Source organism: Salmo trutta, chromosome 10 (assembly GCF_901001165.1).
Source record: "Salmo trutta chromosome 10, fSalTru1.1, whole genome shotgun sequence".
Lineage (NCBI taxonomy): Eukaryota > Metazoa > Chordata > Actinopteri > Salmoniformes > Salmonidae > Salmo > Salmo trutta.
Genome location: NC_042966.1, coordinates 15456606 through 15477188, shown reverse-complemented (window position 1 = coordinate 15477188; position 20583 = coordinate 15456606). Strand labels below are relative to the sequence as shown.

Sequence of the window (20583 nt, the reverse complement as noted above, 5' to 3'; positions counted from 1 at the left end):
TCCTCCATATTCCGCCTACAGAGAGAGAGAGAGTTTACGTAAGAGTAGGGAAGGAAGAAAATGAAGGTGGGATGACATGAGAGGTCTAGGGTCTCAAGCTGTGAACCAGGTTCATGTGATGAGTAACCTTGCCTGAGACCTGAAGACTTGTGTTGGCTCCTAGACCTGGTACCTGGGCTTTAGTGCGTTGGGCTAGCGCAATCGTGCGGCGTGCAGACGCCCTGGCTTCAAACCCAGTAGGTTACAGCTACATCAAGCATATGATCCCTTATGTCATGCTTATGACAGGGTTAAGTCTGATACAGGGCCACTCAGTCCCAGTCTCGGAGCTGAAGTGTCTAATGAGGCGGAGGTTAGCATGCCATAGCTAGCAGAGTAGATGTGATGGCACAGGAACAAACTCTGTTACACTCTTCTTCTGTGCACCCTAACCAGAGGGATCTATTCAGAGTAAGCGCATGTCCATATGCTACACTAGAGATGCAGCATTATTGTCTATATTACACCTACCTGAAGTAGAGCACAGTTAGACATGGTTATGGAGAGGGTTAAATCAGGTTTAGAATGTAACCCCAGGTCCTAACAACACACTAGGCAGTCAGTGTTTGAAAGCCCCCTTTGGAATGATATATGCACTTAGGGATGATCTATGTTAGGCAGAATCATGCAGCATTCCCTAGTCAGCCACCCCGCCATAACCTATAACCTCTGAACCCCCCTTCTCTCTCCTGCCCAATAGGCACCTCGTATACAGGCTGAGGCTCCTCCTACCAACGGAACGTAGAGGAAACAAACACAACAATAACAACAAAGGGTTAGCAGCACAACACCAACACAACGCCAACACAGCACTGCTACAATTGCAACGTAAGCGCACAAAATATAAGCTATATCAACACACAAAGCAATATCAACACACAATATCAACACTCTCAGCACACACGATAGCATAGCAACACAACAGCATAGCAGGATCACAACAGTAGGAAATCGAACCTGGCTGCCACACACAGAACGGTGCCAACGCACAAAGTAAAACCCACCTTCACACACACACACGATTCACAACACAACAGAAAAATACAGACCTCTTGATATTGGGAATGTGGAGTGAGTTATAGGCCTACCGTAGGCCTACCGTCAAACCTAATCTGCCTGGACCTCTGAACCACTGCCTATTAGAGGAGCTGTCATTCCCGTCTGTCTCTGCTGTACTGTATTAAATAGCGCCACCATGTGGTCAAGAAACAGACTGTTCTGAAGGCGACAGCATTACTGTCTGAGCCCAACTGAAGGATTTAGACACTGTTATGCTTGTTGACGCTGCAGTCATGTTGTTGCTCGACCTTGTTGTATTTCTCATTCTATTGTAATCATTTCAAAAAGGGTGCTGTGTCACCTGATTGATAGTCTCACGATGCCAGAAGCCCGGGCTTTCATACCTGAACGACAATGTCAAGTTTGGTGTCTAATTATTAGTATGTCCTAATCTTCTATTCCTTACCGGTTATTGATCACTTGAATATTCTTGTTCACACATTGACCTGTCAGTCACTAATTGATCGATCATTCTTTCATCTGTTGTCACGGTAACTCACCGCCTGTCCGGTGTTCTCCATGCCACCCTGCGAGAGGTCAGCTCCGGCAGCAGTGGGGTCCCCGACGATGTTTGCCTGGTCGCGGTTAGCAACTGACACACAGAGATCGATCAGTCAGTTAATAAATCAATCCAATCCCACGGGAATATGTGTGTGTCTCACCTTTGTTTACTCCTGCGTCCATTCCCTCCTTTGTCTTTGAACCTGAGGACAGGAGAGACATCACAACATGTCAACAGATCAATATATTGAAATCACATTGCAATGGATGCCATGAAAAATGATCAGGGATCCGTTTTGCGATTTACTATATAAACGCAGCCTAGGAAGTACTGTGTTAATTAGGGAGTGCAGCAAACAAATCTGTTGTAACCGTTTGGTAATATAAACTCAGCAAACAAAGAAACGTCCCTTTTTCAGGACCCTGTCTTTCAAAGATAATTCGTAAAAATCCAAGTAACTTCACAGATCTTCATTGTAAAGGGTTTAAACACCATGCTTGTTCAATGAACCATAAACAATTATTGAACATGCACCTGTGGAACGGTCGTTAAGACACTAACAGCTTACAGACGGTAGGCAATTAAGGTCACAGTTATGAAAACCTAGGACACTAAAGAGGCCTTTCTACTGACTCTGAAAAACACCAAAAGAAAGATGCCCAGGGTCCCTGCTCATCAGCGTGAATGTGACTTAGGCATGCTGCAAGGAGGCATGAGGACTGCAGATGTGGCCAGGGCAATAAATTGCAATGTCCGTACTGTGAGACGCCTAATACAGCGCTACAGGGAGACAGGATTGACAGCTGTTCTCACAGTGGCAGACCACGTGTAACAACACCTGCACAGGATCGGTACATCTGAACATCACACCTGCAGGATATGTACAGGATGGCAACAACAACTGCCCAAGTTACACCAGGAACGCACAATCCCTCCATCAGTGCTCAGACAGTCCGCAATAGGCTGAGAGAGGCTGGACTGAGGGCTTGTAGGCCTGTTGTAAGGCAGGTCCTCACCAGACATCACCAGCAACAACGTCACCTATAGGCACAAACCCACCATCGCTGGACCAGACAGGACTGGCAAAAAGTGCTCTTCACTGACGAGTCGCGGTTTTGTCTCACCTGGGGTGATGGTCGGATTCGCGTTTATAGTCGAAGGAATGAGCGTTACACCGAGGCCTGTACTCTGGAGCGGGATTGATTTGGAAGTGGAGGGTCCGTCATGGTCTGGGGCGGTGTGTCACAGCATCATTGGACTGAGCTTGTTGTCATCGCAGGCAATCTCAATGCTGTGCATTACATGGAAAACATTCTCCTCCCTCATGTGGTACCCTTCCTGCAGGCTCATCCTGACATGACCCTCCAACATGACAATGCCACCAGCCATACTGCTCATTCTGTGCGTGATTTCCTGCAAGTCAGGAATGTCAGTGTTCTGCCATGGCCAGCGAAGAGCCCGGATCTCACTCCCATTGAGCACGTCTGGGACCTGTTGGATCGGAAGGGTGGGGGCTACGGTCATTCCCCCCAGAAATGTCCGGGAACTTGCAGGTGCCTTGGTGGAAGAGTGGGGTAACATCTCACAGCAAGAACTGGCAAATCGGATGCAGTCCATGAGGAGGAGATGCAATGCAGCTGGTGGCCACATCAGATACTGACTGTTACTTTTGATTTTGACCCCCCCACCCCTTTGTTCAGGGACACATTATTCCATTTCTGTTAGTCACATGTCTGTGGAACTTGTTCAGTTTGTCTCAGTTTTTGAATCTTGTTATGTTCATACAAATATTTAAACATGTTAAGTTTGCTGAAAATAAACGCAGTTGACAGTGAAAGGACATTTCTTTTTTTGCTGAGTTCATTTATTTGGTGAGGTTGTAGTAGCAGGGAGAGCACTGCAGGTGGCAGTGTAGAATTCAGCAGCATACTGCATGTCACTCTGTACAATCCAAATGGATGATATTATCTTATAGTTACTCTCCCCCATAGTAAGTGTTTCTCTGTACATCTCTCTCTCTCTGTCTCTCTCTCTCCTCTTTCTGATGCTACAGTATGAAAGGTTCCTGGGCTGATTAAATAGTAGTTATGCAACCAGCTGGATAGAGGGAATAAGCAAAGGAGGGATAGAGGGAAAAAGAGAGAGGGAGGGAGGGAGTATAGAGAGAGGGGGAGGGGGTATATAGAGAAAGATAGCCTATAGGGAAGATGCATGAGAAAATCCAGCACAAAACTAGAATAATGATATCTCTTTCACATACATGACACATGTTTCCATAGCACACAGTTCATTGGAGATGCATACTCTCGCTTTATCTCTATCTCTTCTCCCCCCTTTCTCTCTCGTCCACACTCTCAGAACTGCAGATGCCTCGCTTCCTCCTCCATTTCGCTTCTTGTTTTTTCTCTCCCCTCTCGTTCCACCTCTGTCTATTTCTCTCTCCTTCTCTCTCTCTCTCTCTGCACGCTCCCCGTAGTCTGTGAGCCACGTGCCGAGCTGCGCAGTACTGCAGCAGACATACACCAATTCACATACTCGCGCACACACACCCATTTGCAGCGTGGCTATGACACAGCTTCCTTCTCTGAGTCAGAGGAGCACTCTTCCTGGGTACGGCCTCTATCTAGCATATCCGACTGCGTGTGTGTCTGTCTGTATGTGCGTAGGACCTGTCTGTCTGTCTACACTATCCAGGCCAAGGACCAATACAGTGTTTTAGCTGTGGGGTTTAGCAGCAGGGTTTACCCCTGAGAGAGAGATCACTCCTCTGCAGCCAATGACCTGTGAAATGGCCATACGCTCCATAGGACAGAACACACACACAAACACACGCACACTTGTGCTCCAGTAAGCTCTGAGTGGATGACCTTGTTAGAGAGGAGGTGCATTCTGCATTGCATTTTGTGATAGAAGTCATAATCCATACATGATTTGTTCTGATTGGATCGGCTTTGCTCCTTTAATAGGTTAACACACACATTCACACACACACACACACACACACACACACACACACACACACACACACACACACACACACACACACACACACACACACACACACACACACACACACACACACACACACACACACACACACACACACACTCTGCGGAAGTCTGAAGTCTCAGTTGATAGATTAGATACAGTAGGTGATCAGGAACATTGAGCCTCTACAATCCACTGAATACATTTCTCTCTCTTTCTCTAACTACAGCTCCTCTTTGTCCACCTCTCTATCCTCTACCTCTATCCACCACTCGCCATTCCCCTCTCTATCCCCTACTCTGGCTTTATCCATCTCTCTCCCTCTCTTTCTCCATCTGTTGATCTTTAAGCTGCTAGCTCTATGACATAACACCCCCCCCCTCTCTCTCTCTCTCTCTCTCGCTCTCTCGCTCCCTTTTAATTGTAAATTGGCATTGATTTGGCTATGAATGAATGTTGAATTGAGCCATTAAAGATTGCCCCCTCTCTTTCTTTATCTCTCCCCATCACTCTCTCTCTCTGTTCCCTGGTTGTAAAGGGTCATATACTCTGAAGGGGGAGGAAGGTAGTTAGTCATCAACGGTCACACACTAGCCAGCAGCACGTGAGGACACACACGCATGCGCATACACACCACACACCACACAACACACACGGGGGCGAAGAGAGAGGATTGCTGCAGTGCTCAGCTGATCCATGTCCCTGATGCCCCACCCCCCAGCCACAAATAATACAAAAACACACACACACGTTTCATCAGGTCCATCACGTTTTTCTATCTGTCATCTTATTCTGCAGTGTTAGCTGTAACTGTCAGATTGACGGGTCAGAGTGTGTGTGTGTGTGTGTGTGTGTGTGTGTGTGTGTGTGTGTGTGTGTGTGTGTGTGTGTGTGTGTGTGTGCTTGCCAACATGCATACCCTGTTCCTACCCCAAACCCTTTGGCCCTCACACAGGCTAACCTTGAGCTCTGACGCACAAATACACTCACACACACACTGGTGAATCCCCTCACAGAATCCCATCTCACAGTACTGGACCCTATCTAATAACCTGGTGGTATCAGCCTTGGCATGGTCTTATCTAGATTATAACATATTATAGCGCTCTTATGAACTGCTGCAGTGCCGCCACACAATCCCCCAATGTCACACTGCATCTTTCCCTCTCTCCGCTCCTCTCGTCTAGTTCCCTCCCATTTTCTCTCTTCCTCTCATCCTTTCTCATCCACTCATTCTTCCTCTTCGTTTCGCTCATCACTCTCCGCTAGTTTATTTTTCTCCGACTCTTATTCATAGAAATGTACCCAGTCTACTCTCTCTATCCTCCTCTCTTTCTCTGATTCCTTCACTCAATGTCTTCCTATCTCTCCATCTATTCTTTCCTCCATCCTTGTCTCCACCACACCCCAGCTCTCTCTTTCTTCCCCCTCCTCACTCTCTCTCCCTCTCTCTCTCTGCACCAGTTCTGCAGTATTCTGCCTCTGCTCCTTGGCAACCACCTCCCCTTCTTCTCACTTCTCACTGTAACTGTCCCAGACTGGTGCACCCAAGGGACCCCTTTTAAGCACACACACAGACACACACACACACACAAACACTTACCTACATACATGACCCCCTCCTTGGTCTTGGCGGCTGCCCCCTCCACCCCAGCCTTGGTCTTCTCTGCTGCGGCCACCACCCCCTCCTTAGCCATGCTGAACCCTCTCATCAGTACATCCATCCTGGGATAGGTCTCTACTGGGCTCCCCTGCTCCGAAACGGGCCTGCTGGCTGAGCTGGTCACACAGAGTGTGTGAGAGAGACGGAGTGTGTGTGTGTGTGTGAGGAAGAGACTGTGTGAGGAAGAGATTGTGTGTGTGTGTGTGTGTGTGTCAGTGACTTCTCCAATAGCGCTGTAGAGAGAGAGATGTAGAGAGCGAAAGAAGGAGAGAGGACTGCACAGCAGGGCTACAGGATGCAGACTGAGAGAGAAGAGGAGCGAGCGATTGAGCAGAGAGAGGAAGAGAGAAATAAAGAGAGAGCAGGCGTGCGTGCGATGGAGAGAACGAGAGACAGAAAGACAGAACCTGCTGGATGCTGCAGCATATTTAAGTCACGCTGCAGCCAACCCCCCCCTCTCTCTCTCTCTCTCTCCCCTCTCACTCACACTCGAAGAGCGACCTCAAGCTGGCTGACTCCATATTTAATACGCAGGTTGATCTGAGATACGTTTTATGTGATGATACTGATAAGAAATACATTACATGAATAAACAAATATATTGGGGAGATTTTTGAGATTGCTGGGGTTCTGAAAAGGGAATGAAATATTCACGATGATGCTTAAGTTTTAATTCTAAGTTTCCTGTCATATTATTAGCTGAATCTACAGTGTGCTGTGACATCACCTCTGACCTTACACCACTCCAATCAAAGAGGGTCCGGTCCAATCCTTTTGAATCCATGCATGGGGGGTGAATGAGTGCACACTTTGAAGAAGAGAGAAACGGACCATAGCCATTAGCTTGGTCCGTTTCTTTCTCTGGGTGGTATGAAGAATGCTGACTCACCCCTGCACCCCCTCTTAAACCCCCCCCCCCCCCTTATGAGCTGTTCACTTAAATCTATCTACATTCAACCCGCAGAATGTGTCCGTGGTAGAGACACTCCCTCCAGTGACCATAATACACACTGCATCATGACACAGCAGATCCTTGGAATCGATCCCCCCCAAAAAAAGAACACTAAGGACTTTCCCAGCCAAGTTTGAAGATGCAGCATCATCACTTGTCCTGTCTCCCGCTTTCATCTCCTACACCTCTTTCTCCCTTTCTCCGCCCTAACGTACAATGCATTCGGAAAGTATTCAGACCCCTTGACTTTTTGTTACAGCTTTATTCTAAAATTGATTAAATATTTTTTCCCCTCATCAATCAACACACAATACCCCATAATGACAAAGCAAGAACAGGTTTTTAGGATTGTTTGCAAATATATAATATATTTAAAAAATGAAATTACATTTACATAAGTACTTTAACCCTTTACTCAGCACTTTGTTGAAGTACCTTTGGCAGCGATTACAGCCTCAAGTCTTCTTGGGTATGACACTACAAGCTTGGTACACCTGTATTTTGGGAGTTTCTTCCTTTCTTCTCTGCAGATCCTCTCAAGCTCTATCAGGTCCCTCCAGAGATGTTTGATCGGGTTCAAGTCCGGTCTCTGGCTGGGCCACTCAAGGACATTCAGAGACTTGTGCCAAAGCCACTCCTGCATTGTCTTGGCTGTGTTTAGGGTTGTTGTCCTGTTGGAAGGTGAACCTTTACCCCAGTATGAGGTCCTGAGCGCTCTGGAACAGGTTTTCATCAAGGATCTCTCTGTACTTTGCTCCGTTTATCTTTCCTTCAATCCTGACTAGTCTCCCAGTCCCTGCTGCTAAAAACATCTCCACAGCTGCCACCACCATGCTTCACCGTAGGGATGGTGAAGGGTTTCCTCATTTTACATTTTAGTCATTTAGCAGATGCTCTTATCCAGAGCGACTTACAGTAGTGAATGCATACATTTCATACAACTCATACATTTCATACATTTTTCTTTTCCTGTGCTGGCCCCCCATGGGAATCAAACCCACAACCCTGGTGTTGAAAACACCATGCTCTACCAACTGAGCTACAGGGAAGGCTGTAGCTCAAGCGTTGGTTTCATCAGATCATTTTTTTACATTTTACATTTTAGTCATTTAGCAGACGCTCTTATCCAGAGCGACTTACAGTAGTGAATACATACATATTTTTTTTGGTACTGGCCCCCCGTGGGAATCGAACCCACAACCCCGGCATTGCACACACCATGATGACATGGCAAACACCATGCTCTACCAACTGAGCCACAAGATCAGAGAATCTTGTTTCTCATGGTCTGACAGTCCTTTAGGTGCTTTTCAGCAAACTTCAAGTTGTCTGTCATGTGCCTTTTACTGAAGAGTGGCTTCCGTCTGGCCACTCTACCATAAAGGCCTGATTGGTGGAGTTCTGCAGAGATGGTTGTCCTTCTGGAAGGTTCTCCCATCTCCACAGAGGAGCTCTGGAGCTTTGTCAGAGTGACTATCGGATTCTTGGTCACCTCCCTGACCAAGGCCCTTCTCCCCTGATTGCTCAGTTTGGCCGGGCGGCCAGCTCTAGGAAGAGTCTTGGTGGTTCCAAAAGTCTTCCATTTAAGAATGATGGAGGCCACTGTGTTCTTGGGGACCTTCAATAATGCAGACATTTTTTTGGTACCCTTCCTCAGATCTGTGCCTTAACACAATCCTGTCTCGGCGCTCTATGGACAATTCCTTCGACCTCATGGCTTGTTTTTTTTTGCTCTCATCTCTCACCTTATATAGACAGGTGTGTGCTTTCCAAAACATGTCCAATCAATTTAATTTACCACAGTTCACCTACTCTGCATCTCAAAAAGACACGGCGGTTGGAACCAACAATCTCAAATTTGGACTCATCAGACAAAAGGACAGATTTCCACCCGTCTAATGTCCATTGCTCATGTTTCTTAAGCAAGCAAGACTCTTCTTCTTATTGATGTCCTTTAGTAGTGGTTTCTTTGCAGCAATTCGACCATGAGGCCTGATTCACGCAGTCTTCTCTGAACAGTTGATTTTGAGATGTCTGTTACTTGAATTCTGTGAAGCATTTTTGGGCTGCAATCTGAGGTGCAGTTATCTCTAATGAACATATCCTCTGCAGCAGAGGTAACTCTGCGTCTTACTTCCCTGTGGCGGTCTACACGAGAGCCAGTTTCATCATAGCGCTTGATGGTTTATGTGACTGCACTTGAAAAACGTTCAAAGTTTTTGAAATGTTCTGGATTGACTGACCTTTATGTCTTTGCTTATTTGAGCTGTTTTTGACATAATATGGACTTGGTCTTTTACCAAATAGGGCTATATTTTGTATATCACCCCTACATTGTCACAACACAACTGATTTGCTCAATTGCATTAACTTTTAATAAGGCACACCTGTTCATTGAAATGCATTCTAGGTGACTAACTCATGAAGCTGGTTGAGAGAATGCCAAGAGTGTGCAATGCTGTCATCAAGGCAAACGGTGACTACTTTGAAGAATCTCAAATATAAAATCTGTTTTGATTTGTTTAACACTTTTTTGGTTACGACATGATTCCATACAGTATGTGGTATGTGTTATTTCATAGTTTTGATGTCTTCACTATTATTATACAATGTACAAAATAGTAAAATAAAGAAAAACCCTGGAATGAGTTGGTGTGTCCAAACTTTTGTATGGTACTGCCTATGAATAAGGTATTTCTGTTTTTAATTTTTAATCCATTTTCCCCAAAAAATTCAAAAACCTGTTTTTTTTGCATTGTCATTATGGGGTATTGTGTATAGACTGATGAGGAAATTGTTTTATTCAAACCATTTTAGAATAAGGCTGTAACGTAACAAAATGTGTAAAAAGTCAAGAGGTCTGAATACTTTCCGAATGCACTGTATCTCCCTACCTCTCTCATTTGAACTGTTGGTCACCGGGTGTCTGAGACTATGTCAGTATGTTGATAGAAACCTACCAGTGAGAGATACATCAGACACATAACCAACACTCACATAGGCAATTTGATTTAAAGAAAATATTTATTCACATTGATAATAGTACATTTCAATTGTGTGGGTATATGTGCATTCGTATGTATTTGTGTGCATCTTTGTTAATTGTTAGCATGCGTACATAGGTGTGTGTGTGCATGTGTGTGTGTGTGTGTGCGCTTGTCTGTGTTTGCGTGTTCGCGAGTGTGTGTTTACATGATCACTTTTACAATTTCTCTTTAATACTTTTTTGTACAGTTCCCTATCATTTAGGAGAGGCAAAACAACCAACAAGAAAGAAAAACAAAAACCATTCCAAACATTCTAATCATTCCAAAGAGAAAGGATAGATCTGGCAGATCAATTAGAAGGGAGTCTCAGGGACATTGAGGATCTGAGCTGAGAGCCCGTTGTGCCAGTTCTTCAGCTTGCGGAAGCGAGGTCCTTTCACCTCCGATTCAAACTTATCCCTGGGAGAAAGACAGAGAGAGAAAGACGGAGGGTAGTGTGTGCATGTGCGTGTGCGTGTGTGTGTGTGTGTGTGTGTGTGTGTGTGTGTGTGTGTGTGTGTGTGTGTGTGTGTGTGTGTGTGTGTGTGTGTGTGTGTGTGTGTGTGTGTGCGCGTGTGCATGCATGCATGCATGCATGCATGTGTGTGTGTTCGCGCGAGTGTGTGTGTGTGTGCGCCTCACCTCGACCTCTGCAGGGCCTCCTCATCTGGGTCTTGCACTGAGGACAGAGAAGGGAGGGAAGAGAAGAGAGGGAGAAGAGAGGTGAGGATACATAAAACATGAAGAGGAGAAATCGCTGAAGTACAGAGACAGAGAAGACAGGAGATGAAGAGGAAAGGAGAGAGTAGAGAGAGAATAAGAGCTAGACAGAACTAGAGAGAGAGAAAGAGGTCGTTGAGTAGAAGTGTACTGACTGTATTCGGTGCCGGTGAGATGGGCCAGCATCTTGAAGCTCTTGGACTGCAAGTTGGCAGCCCGTCTGGCCCACTCGGCAATCTCCTCGTCTCTATCGTGTTGCTGGATCACAGCCTGGTAGACTGGAGATGCACTGTCAACAACCGGGTCCTTCATAGGCAGGGAACCACTGCAGGCAGGGGACACGATGTCAGTAACTAGTCCATAGATGCGGTAAAGAGGTCAACGGAATGCAGACCGTAGGGGATAGAAGAAGGATACCGGCTCGGTGCACATTGCACAGGACCAAGTTTGTTAAACCCTGCAGTAAGTTAGTAGTTCTCAATTCTCTACACATCGTCCCCCAGCTGGTTCAGAGTTATCACACCCACTGGATTCAACTTGTTCCTTTACACAAAAATAAAAACGATGGTGTTTTTCTTTATAGGACCATTCTCCATAAAGGTTTCATAAAGAACCATAAAAAATGGTTCTATATAGCCCCGAAAAGGGTTGCAACCACAACGGAACCCTTTTTTGGTGCTATATAGAATACTTTTTTAATGGTTATTTACAGAACCTTTATGTGGAATGGTTCTATAAAGAACCTTTCTCAATCTTAAAGGTTCTTTGTGGAGCCAAACTGTTTTTTTATTCTGGTTTAATAGCCATAGAATATTGTTAAAATTCGATAGTTTGTATTATTGTGTCATGTATTACATTTAGAACCTCATGAGCATGGTTCTTTATAGAACCTTCAAAAAAAGGTTTCATATAGCACCAAAAAGTGTTCCGCTATGGTTACAAGCCAAAGAACCCTTATTTGTCACTATATAGAACCATTTGTTTTTAGCGTGTAGGGTTAGGAGCATCATCTAGTGTTTGGGGGGTTAGAACAGGAGGGGGAGACCAGTGATACTCAGAAAATTCCCTTTTATGTCATCAGAACAAAGTTAACCCCTGAAAACATTCTGAAACAGCTTAGTTAACCCCTGAAACACAGCAGTTCACCTCTGGATGCAAGAAACTGGACACACAGACAACGAGACAGACACACAGAGAGAAAAATAGCTAGACACATGGATAGAGCCATGTGAAAAATACAAGAACCATATGATATATGCAAATGTATCATGTGATGATATCATATGAAACAGATGTGAGTTTGATACTGTTTATTAGACTTACAGCATATAAGCCGAACATGAGCCCAATATTAGTTTATTACACATTATTTACATATCATATATGAGAGGAGAGTGAGTAGGCGGTGAGTAAAGGGTGAGTCGGGGGTGATACTTACGCCAGGGGGGAGCCAGCAGGGACATCCTCACTGAGGTCACATAATCAGAGGGGGGCGAGGTGGGGGTTTGGGGGTGGATGACACAACACAGGGTGGTTGATTGGTTGGTGAGTTGTAGATAAAGTGAAGGAAGGAAGGAAGGAAGGAAGGAAGGAAGGAAGGAAGGAAGGAAGGAAGGAAGGAAGGAAGGAAGGAAGGAAGGAAGGAAGGAAGGAAGGGAAAAAAAGATGGGATTGACACAGATGATAACTGGGACCCAGACAGAGTACCCGCCTCTTAACACAAAATGTATTCTCTGCATTGTGTGTGTGCTCTCCTACCCCTCATGGCCCTTGGACTGTGACTGTCCGGCAATAGCGTCCATGATGGCGTCCTGTGAGTACATGGAGATGGGGGTGTTGTACTGAGCGTGAACGATGGTGGCCTTGCCTCCCGGGCCGCGCACCTCGATGGGCTTATGGGTAGACAGAGCCGAGTCCTTCAGAGCTATGGGGTTAAAGCTGGGCACATACTCCTGACTGGAGAGGGATATGGCCGGGGGGTACAGGGTCAAGGGTCAGGGATAAAGGGTCATTTTGGGAGGGTTGGTCGGGTTTTGTGCGATGAAGGGGGCAGGCGGATATGGGGATCCATATTTGGGTTCACAGGTTGTAAGGGAACCAGACGACCGGGCAGAGATAATAGAAAGAGGGGAGAGAGGGAGAAAAGAAAAAGACAAAAAAAGGTGCAGGGATGGTGAGAGGTGCAACAGGAGTAGGGTTAAGAGTTATCACTTACCTTCCTCCATCTGCGGGCTCACACACTGCATATGGTAAACACGCATATGATAAACACTACTAATGATTGTATCTGTCTCACTCTAGTACATTTACAGTACCACTGATTACATTGTACCCATCTGTCTCTCCAGTACACTACCACTACCTGTTTGTCTCTCTCATCACTCTCACACTATCACTGCTTACTTTGTACCTAGTCTCTACTGAGGTGTCTTCCATTTTTCTACAAATGACCTACTTTATTATTTATTTGATTTGAAATACATTGTTTATAGTGTCACCTTAGGGCTAGTAAATTGAGCATAAGCCATGACTTCCTAATCACAAAGTGGTCAAGAAATACAATGTCTCTGACATGTTTTTACGGACTAGCAAGGAAAACCAAATCAACTCAAGCCACTACGAAACAGGCTGTAAGACACAAACACACTCTGCACTTTACACACTGTAAATTCCTAGTTAGTTATGATGCTTTATTAATACACATATACTACCAATGTGTACATGCACACATCAACACACACACACATATATGTGCAGTGCCATACGGAATATACTGTGAACGCATGTCTACACAGCAAATTCTCCAGTGTTAAATAAAAACTATTTACACAGAGAATGTTAAATCAACACTGAAAGTGTGGAGTCCGTGGACTCACATACACACCGGAACAGTGATAAATTAACATATTGCTTAGGGCTCCCGAGTGGGACAGCGGTCTAAGGCACTGCATCCCAGTGAAAAAGGTGTCACTACAATCCCTGGTTTGAATCCAGGCTGTATCACATCCGGCCGTGATTGGGAGTCCCATAGGGCGGCGCACAATTGGCCCAGGGTTGTCCGGGTTTGGCCGGGGTAGGCTGTCATTGTAAATAATAATTTGTTCTTAACTGACTTGCCTAGTTAAATAAAAGTTGAACAAAAACAAAAACATGATTGTAATATTTCCCAGAGTGCCTTTCAAGTAAATTGTAGAGTTTCCACCCTTAACTGTATTTTTTAGTAACAGAGACATGGTTATTGCATTCATCTGTTTTTGGTCCTATGGACTTCAAGTGAGATCCTAAGCGATTATGTTATCATATTTGTTTTATCTATTGAACACAATGCCATCCGTATTTCATAAGGCCTTATTTTGAGGCCATATTTCTTCCCTAATACAGGGGCCTGAACTCATACACATCAATTTGAACCAAGACCACACCCATCATTATCCTATATCCTAGCATGCTCAATTGCAGGTTGATTTTTTAGAATTGTTTCAATATCCGTGTTTGTGCATGAACATTGACTGATTAAGTGTTACCTTGTACTGCAAGCGGAGTCTGCCACATACACACAGCAACCTGGCAGGATGATTCTGACAAAGATGCTCAGAATAGACACACCATCATCACAAGAGAATTGATCAATGCTCACACTATGGGCAAGATGACATTCACGAAGTACACGCAGCTAAGCATGCACACATACAACCTCTTAAACTTTGTTCATGCAAATTCTGCACATTCAGATGGTACTGACTTTCCAGCCGTGTTTGCAATAATCTGTAACGATATGAGAGAGAGAGAGAGAGAGAGAGAGAGAGAGAGAGTGAAAGAGAGAGCAGATATTACCAGAGTGATAGTAAGGTATAGGAGTCCTTCTGTGTGTTATAATTAAGCAATAAGTCACAAGGGGTGTGGTATATGGCCAATATACCACGGCTATGGGCTGCTCTTGTGCACAACGTACCGTGGAGTGCTTGGATACAGCCCTTGGTATATTGGTCATATACCACAAACGAGGTGCCTTATTACTGTAATGAACTGGTTACCAACGTAATTAGAGCAGTAACAAGAAATGTTTTATCAAACCCACAGCTTTCAGCCAATCAGCATTCAGGGCTCGAACCACCCAGTTTATAATGGCAGATGTGTGTCATCAACTGTGATATTTCCCAGGATTGCCTCAGCAGACTAACTGACAGGAGCTGGAGCTCCACAATCACGTGACACACACACACACACACACACACACACACACGTACACAGACACTCATAGACATGCACAAGCGTACGCACAAACACTCAGACAGAAGAAGAAAAAGTACTTTATTGTTCATTTTCTTGGAGAGAACGGAAATTTCTTTTTACTTTCAGCCCAAACCCGCGAGACACACACTACACAAATTGTTGAAGCCTATGTGTCATGTGCTGAATATAGAGATGGAATTATCCCGGGACAGTGTGTGTGTGTGTGTGTGTGTGTGTGTGTGTGTGTGTGTGTGTGTGTGTGTGTGTGTGTGTGTGTGTGTGTGTGTGTGTGTGTGTGTGTGTGTGTGTGTGTGTGTGTGTGTGTGTGCGTGTGCGCATGCGCGTGCGTGCGTGTGCGCGATACTGTATGAGACGGAGGCTTGGGATACATTGTAACCCGAGTGGAACATTCCAACGTGCCGAGAAGCAGCTGTTCCTGAGTTTGTGTATGTGTGAGCTTACAAAAAGAGGGTCGCCTGTACTGAACCAGGGATCTGCAGTGAGAATACGGTCGTGCTTACCGACACTTTACCGGACACTTTAACATATGCTTATCTGCACAACCACCTACAGTGAGGGAAAAACGTATTTGATCCCCTGCTGATTTTGTACGTTTGCCCACTGACAAAGAAATGATCAGTCTATAATTTTAATGGTAGGCCTATTTGAACAGTGAGATACAGAATAACAACAACAAAAAACCCAGAAAAACGCATGTCAAAAATGTTATAAATTGATTTGCATTTTAATGAGGGAAATAAGTATTTGACCCCTCAGCAAAACATGATTTAGTACTTGGTGGCAAAACCCTTGTTGGCAATCACAGAGGTCAGACGTTTCTTGTAGTTGGCCACCAGGTTTGCACACATCTCAGGAAGGATTTTGTCCCACTCCTCTTTGCAGATCTTCTCCAAGTCATTAAGGTTTCGAGGCTGACGTTTGGCAACTCGAACCTTCAGCTCCCTCCACAGATGTTCTATGGGATTAAGGTCTGGAGACTGGCTAGGCCACTTCAGGACCTTAATGTGCTTCTTCTTGAGCCACTCCTTTGTTGCCTTGGCCGTGTGTTTTTGGTCATTGTCATGCTGGAATACCCATCCACGACCCATTTCAATGCCCTGGCTGAGGGAAGGAGGTTCTCACCCAAGATTTGACGGTACATGGCCCCGTCCATCGTCTCTTTGATGCGGTGAAGTTGTCCTGTCCCCTTAGCAGAAAAACACCCTCAAAGCATAATGTTTCCACCTCCATGTTTGATGGTGGGGATGGTGTTCTTGGGGTCATAGGCAGCATTCCTCCTCCTCCAAACACGGCGACTTGAGTTGATGCCAAAGAGCTCCATTTTGGTCTCATCTGACCACAACACTTTCACCCAGTTGTCCTCTGAATCATTCAGATGTTTATTGGCAAACTTCAGATGGGCATGTATATGTGCTTTCTTGAGCAGGGGGACCTTGCGGCGCTGCAGGATTTCAGTCCTTCATGGCGTAGTGTGTTACCAATTGTTTTCTTGGTGACTATGGTCCCAGCTGCCTTGAGATCATTGACAAGATCCTCCCGTGTAGTTCTGGGCTGATTCCTCACCGTTCTCATGATCATTGCAACTCCACGAGGTGAGATCTTGCATGGAGCCCCAGGCCGAGGGATATTGACAGTTCTTTTGTGTTTCTTCCATTTGCGAATAATCGCACCAACTGTTGTCACCTTCTCACCATGCTGCTTGGCGATGGTCTTGTAGCCCATTCCAGCCTTGTGTAGGTCTACAATCTTGTCCCTGACATCCTTGGAGAGCTCTTTGGTCTTGGCAATAGTGGAGAGTTTGGAATCTTATTGATTGATTGCTTCTGTGGACAGGTGTCTTTTTTACAGGTAACAAGCTGAGATTAGGAGCACTCCCTTTAAGAGTGTGCTCCTAATCTCACCTCGTTACCTGTATAAAAGACACTTGAGAGACAGAAATCTTTCTGATTGAGAGGGGGTCAAATACTTATTTTCCTCATTAAAATGCAAATCAATATATATCATTTTGGACATGCATTTTTCTGGGTTTTTTGTTGTTGTTATTCTGTCTCTCACTGTTCAAATAAACCTACCATTAAAATTATAGACTGATCATTTCTTTGTCAGTGGGCAAACGTACAAAATCAGCAGGGGATCAAATACTTTTTTCCCTCACTGTAACTTCACCCCCCAGCCCAGCTGAGTTTAGCAAAGAAGTCACAGCGATGCTCCCTCAAAGGCCATCAACTCCTAACAGATATAGCACCTGTCGTCAGCGGAATTACTGTAGTCGTCATCCACAGAGTGTGGTGCAGTGTTACCTGGAGACAGTCCAGGTGTGTGTCAGAGTGTGCACGTTACCACTTTGGGTGGCGAGTGTGCATGTGAGCCAGGAGAATGTGTTCCAGGAAAATCACGGAATGTTCTGAGTATTCTTGATCACTGTCCTGTTTAATGTGCACACAGGGGGGCAGGGATGTGTGATCCTCCCCCGGCTCATACCCTAAGTTGTCCTAGAGTGGAGATAGCCAGGGGAGGGGGTGGGGACAGGAACAGAGTGAGGAGGGAAGTAAAAAAATGGGTTGGTACAACAAGGACTTAGTTCCAGTAGGTCCTGTGTTTGGAGAGGAGGGAGTGTTTTGTTTCCTAGTTAGTTTGGATGTTTTGTTGTCGGAGGTGGTGATCGGGAACTCAGTGAGGCTCTGGTCAACAGAAGTGCAATATAAAGGGAACACGTGGCCAAAAGAAGTGTACTATACAGGGAACTGGGTACCATTTCATTATGGCCCCAGGCTACCTACCCTAGGAATGGCACTCCGCTGTCTGCCCCCTCTCCTCCCAGCTTGGCGGCCCCTACCGCATCTCCTGCAACCTTGCCTTGCAGCAGGGCCATCTCTCTGAGAGTGTGTGCAGAGTACAGGCAGATGGGGGAGTTATACTGTCCCTTCTGGGACACTGCAGCAGCAGGGGAGGGGGGAAGGAGAGGAGAGGGTGTACGGAGGGCAGGGGTCGGCTCTACAGGCTTTTTAGACAATAGTCTCCCAAACTTCTTCACCTCCACCTCTTCTTCTTCTTCTACTTCTTTTTTAACATGCTCACCCTCCTTAACGACAAGAGAGATAGAGTGAGGGACTCAGAACAACTGAGAAATGGGGAGAAAAAGACAGGAAGAAATAAAGAGTGATGATGGATTGGAATGAGGAATAGAGAGAGAGAGAGAGAGAGAGAGAGAGAGAGAGAGAGAGAGAGAGAGAGAGAGAGAGAGAGAGAGAGAGAGAGAGAGAGAGAGAGAGAGAGAGAGAGAGAGAGAGAGAGAGAGAGAGAGAGAGAGAGAGAGAGAGAGAGAGAGAGAGAGAGAGAGAGAGAGAGATAGATAGATAGATAGATAGATAGATAGATAGATAGATAGATAGATAGATAGATAGATAGATAGATAGATAGATAGATAGATAGATAGATAGATAGATAGATAGATAGATAGATAGATAGATAGATAGATAGGGGTGGTGTATCCTCTTCACTATTTGTCCCAGGGGAGAACAACTGCCCCCATTCATTGAAGCCACGGAAGTTCAAGACTGACCGCGTTAGCGTCGTCCGTCCCCCCCCCCCCCGTTATGGTGATTGGAAAAATAACATTCTTTGTGTAAATCCAATCACGGTACCAATAATTGCTTCTAATACACCAGATGTATGTCCTTGAACCAATTCCCTAAGGTCTAGGGGCCCGGGCTGGGTTTTTACTAAGCTAAATAATGGAATTGTTTTAAGATGGTAATAACAAGGGTCATTTAGCTATTTGATTTGGAATTTTAACAGATATTTGATAAAACATAGAATTTGGCTTTACTGCTATTAGCCAATAGAAACACTTTGAATAACATAGTTTACATGGCAAAACAGTAAAATCATTTATAAAAAGGAAATATGTTTTGGAGTGTCTGTCCTATATCTGAGAGATATAAGAAAGCTCAGAAAATTATTTAAAAAAATGTTCTACCCATATTTAAGCATTTCTTTGCACTAAAGTACTTCGATATGTACTTCCAGTAATTTTTTTCAACTGATACCGGGTTACCTTCAGACGAGTCTTGTGAGGCTTGTGGGCATCGTTGAGCAAAACATGTACGTATTTGTGAGAGTCTCACCTTTCGATGGTGGGGTTCATAATAGTTTGTAGCCCAAACCATTAGGACTATACAAACACATCGGCGGTACTGACTTCAGACGAGTCCAAGGAAGCTTGTAGCTTTCGGACACTACAGGCTTGCGAGAAGATCGATTTTCGGGATGTCTCCTGATCCTGTAGCTCTAACACTTTTCACCGCAGATGTGGAAGCCCGACATCAGCGGATGCGGTGGATTGAGACGCAGCAGAGGCAAAAAACATATTTCTCAAGCTTAAACAGATGGATTTAATGGGGAGTTTTTTATTATAATAGTTACATTTCTGCAGGGGTACAGATATCGCCTCTAGGGGGTTTAAAATAGCACAAAGAAGAAGTTATTAGGATAATGGAGTTGCTAATGGAAGCCTCCAGTACCCCAGTTGGCCTTCAACTTGAGTTACTCAATGAGAGGAAGCAGCACTGAGCTAGCGTGTGACGACACTTCCTGGAGTAACTCAAACGGCGCATGTTATGTCTCCGTGAGAAGCCATTATAACCGACTTCATTTGGCTTCAACGCGCTATTGAATCCTCACATAGGAATGAATGGTGTCACGTGATCGATGGCTTTGTCCATTCAGAAACAGTCATTGACTTGGCCAGAGCTTGATCCTCTGCTCTTTAATATGGACGCTACAGCTGCAATAGAAACACTAGTGGGCGCCAACACACGGCCTTCCAGTCTTCAGTTGATCCCGTCTTCTTTTGTTCAAGGACACTCGCATAGACACTCAAATGCAGAAACTTTTCATTGTGTGTGCGTGCATGTGTGTGTTTACCTTCTGGTGAGGAATAACTGACATGGGGGAGTCCATTCTGGGTGTTGCCATGGGAACAGGGGTAGGACGTTTCGACCTGGGTGCAGAGCCACAACAACAGACATTTACATTTGTAAGTAGTATTACATGTGTTATGTAGTTTTGCATGTTATCTTCTAAGTATTTTAAGATCTAGTGTTTGTTTGTTTGTGTGTGTGTGTGTGTGTGCCTGTGTGTGTGTGTGTGTGTGTGTGTGTGTGTGTGTGTGCGTATGTTTACTTTTGCATGGTGAGGGCCAGTTTATTGGAGGCCATCTTAATCTTGTTCTGTGCCTCAAGGTGTGTCATGCCTTCTGTACTAAGGCCGTCTATCGATGTGATGATGTCACCCTGGACTACACTGCCCCCTGCAGCCTTACTGCCTGGAGTTATCTAGAGGGGGAGAGAGAAAGCAGAAGAAGAGTTAGGAGGAGGGG

General features: G+C 45.1%; 2 protein-coding genes across 7 annotated transcripts in view; both read right to left on the bottom strand.

Annotated features, from left to right (window-relative positions):
* The window catches only part of LOC115201208 (alpha-synuclein), an 8868-nt gene extending 2410 nt beyond the window's left edge, over nt 1-6458 (bottom strand). For 2 of the 3 annotated variants that reach the window (XR_003879706.1, XM_029764627.1), the window contains exons 1-5: nt 6192-6458; nt 1761-1802; nt 1599-1690; nt 744-767; nt 1-15 (exon numbers count right to left, since the gene is read on the bottom strand). The exon at nt 1-15 is cut by the window's left edge and continues 24 nt beyond it. Coding sequence is in view for 2 of the 3 variants with exons in the window: in XM_029764627.1 (XP_029620487.1) it covers nt 1-15; nt 744-767; nt 1599-1690; nt 1761-1802; nt 6192-6312 (294 nt within the window). In the remaining variant the exon portion in view is untranslated. The remainder of the gene's footprint in view (nt 16-743; nt 768-1598; nt 1691-1760; nt 1803-6191) is intronic. The other variant, XM_029764628.1, reaches the window with a different exon arrangement.
* A 3754-nt stretch (nt 6459-10212) lies between these two features.
* Nucleotides 10213-20583, bottom strand: part of LOC115201207 (LIM domain-binding protein 3) — a 30498-nt gene continuing 20127 nt past the window's right edge. For 2 of the 4 annotated variants that reach the window (XM_029764624.1, XM_029764626.1), the window contains exons 3-8: nt 20388-20539; nt 20130-20205; nt 17984-18285; nt 11105-11274; nt 10872-10908; nt 10213-10649 (exon numbers count right to left, since the gene is read on the bottom strand). In XM_029764624.1, coding sequence (XP_029620484.1) covers nt 10544-10649; nt 10872-10908; nt 11105-11274; nt 17984-18285; nt 20130-20205; nt 20388-20539 — 843 coding nt within the window. In that variant the 3' untranslated portion in view covers nt 10213-10543. Of the gene's footprint in view, nt 10650-10871; nt 10909-11104; nt 11275-12387; nt 12418-12707; nt 12906-14691; nt 14715-17983; nt 18286-20129; nt 20206-20387; nt 20540-20583 lie in introns of all 4 variants that reach the window. The other 2 variants (XM_029764622.1, XM_029764623.1) reach the window with 2 other exon arrangements.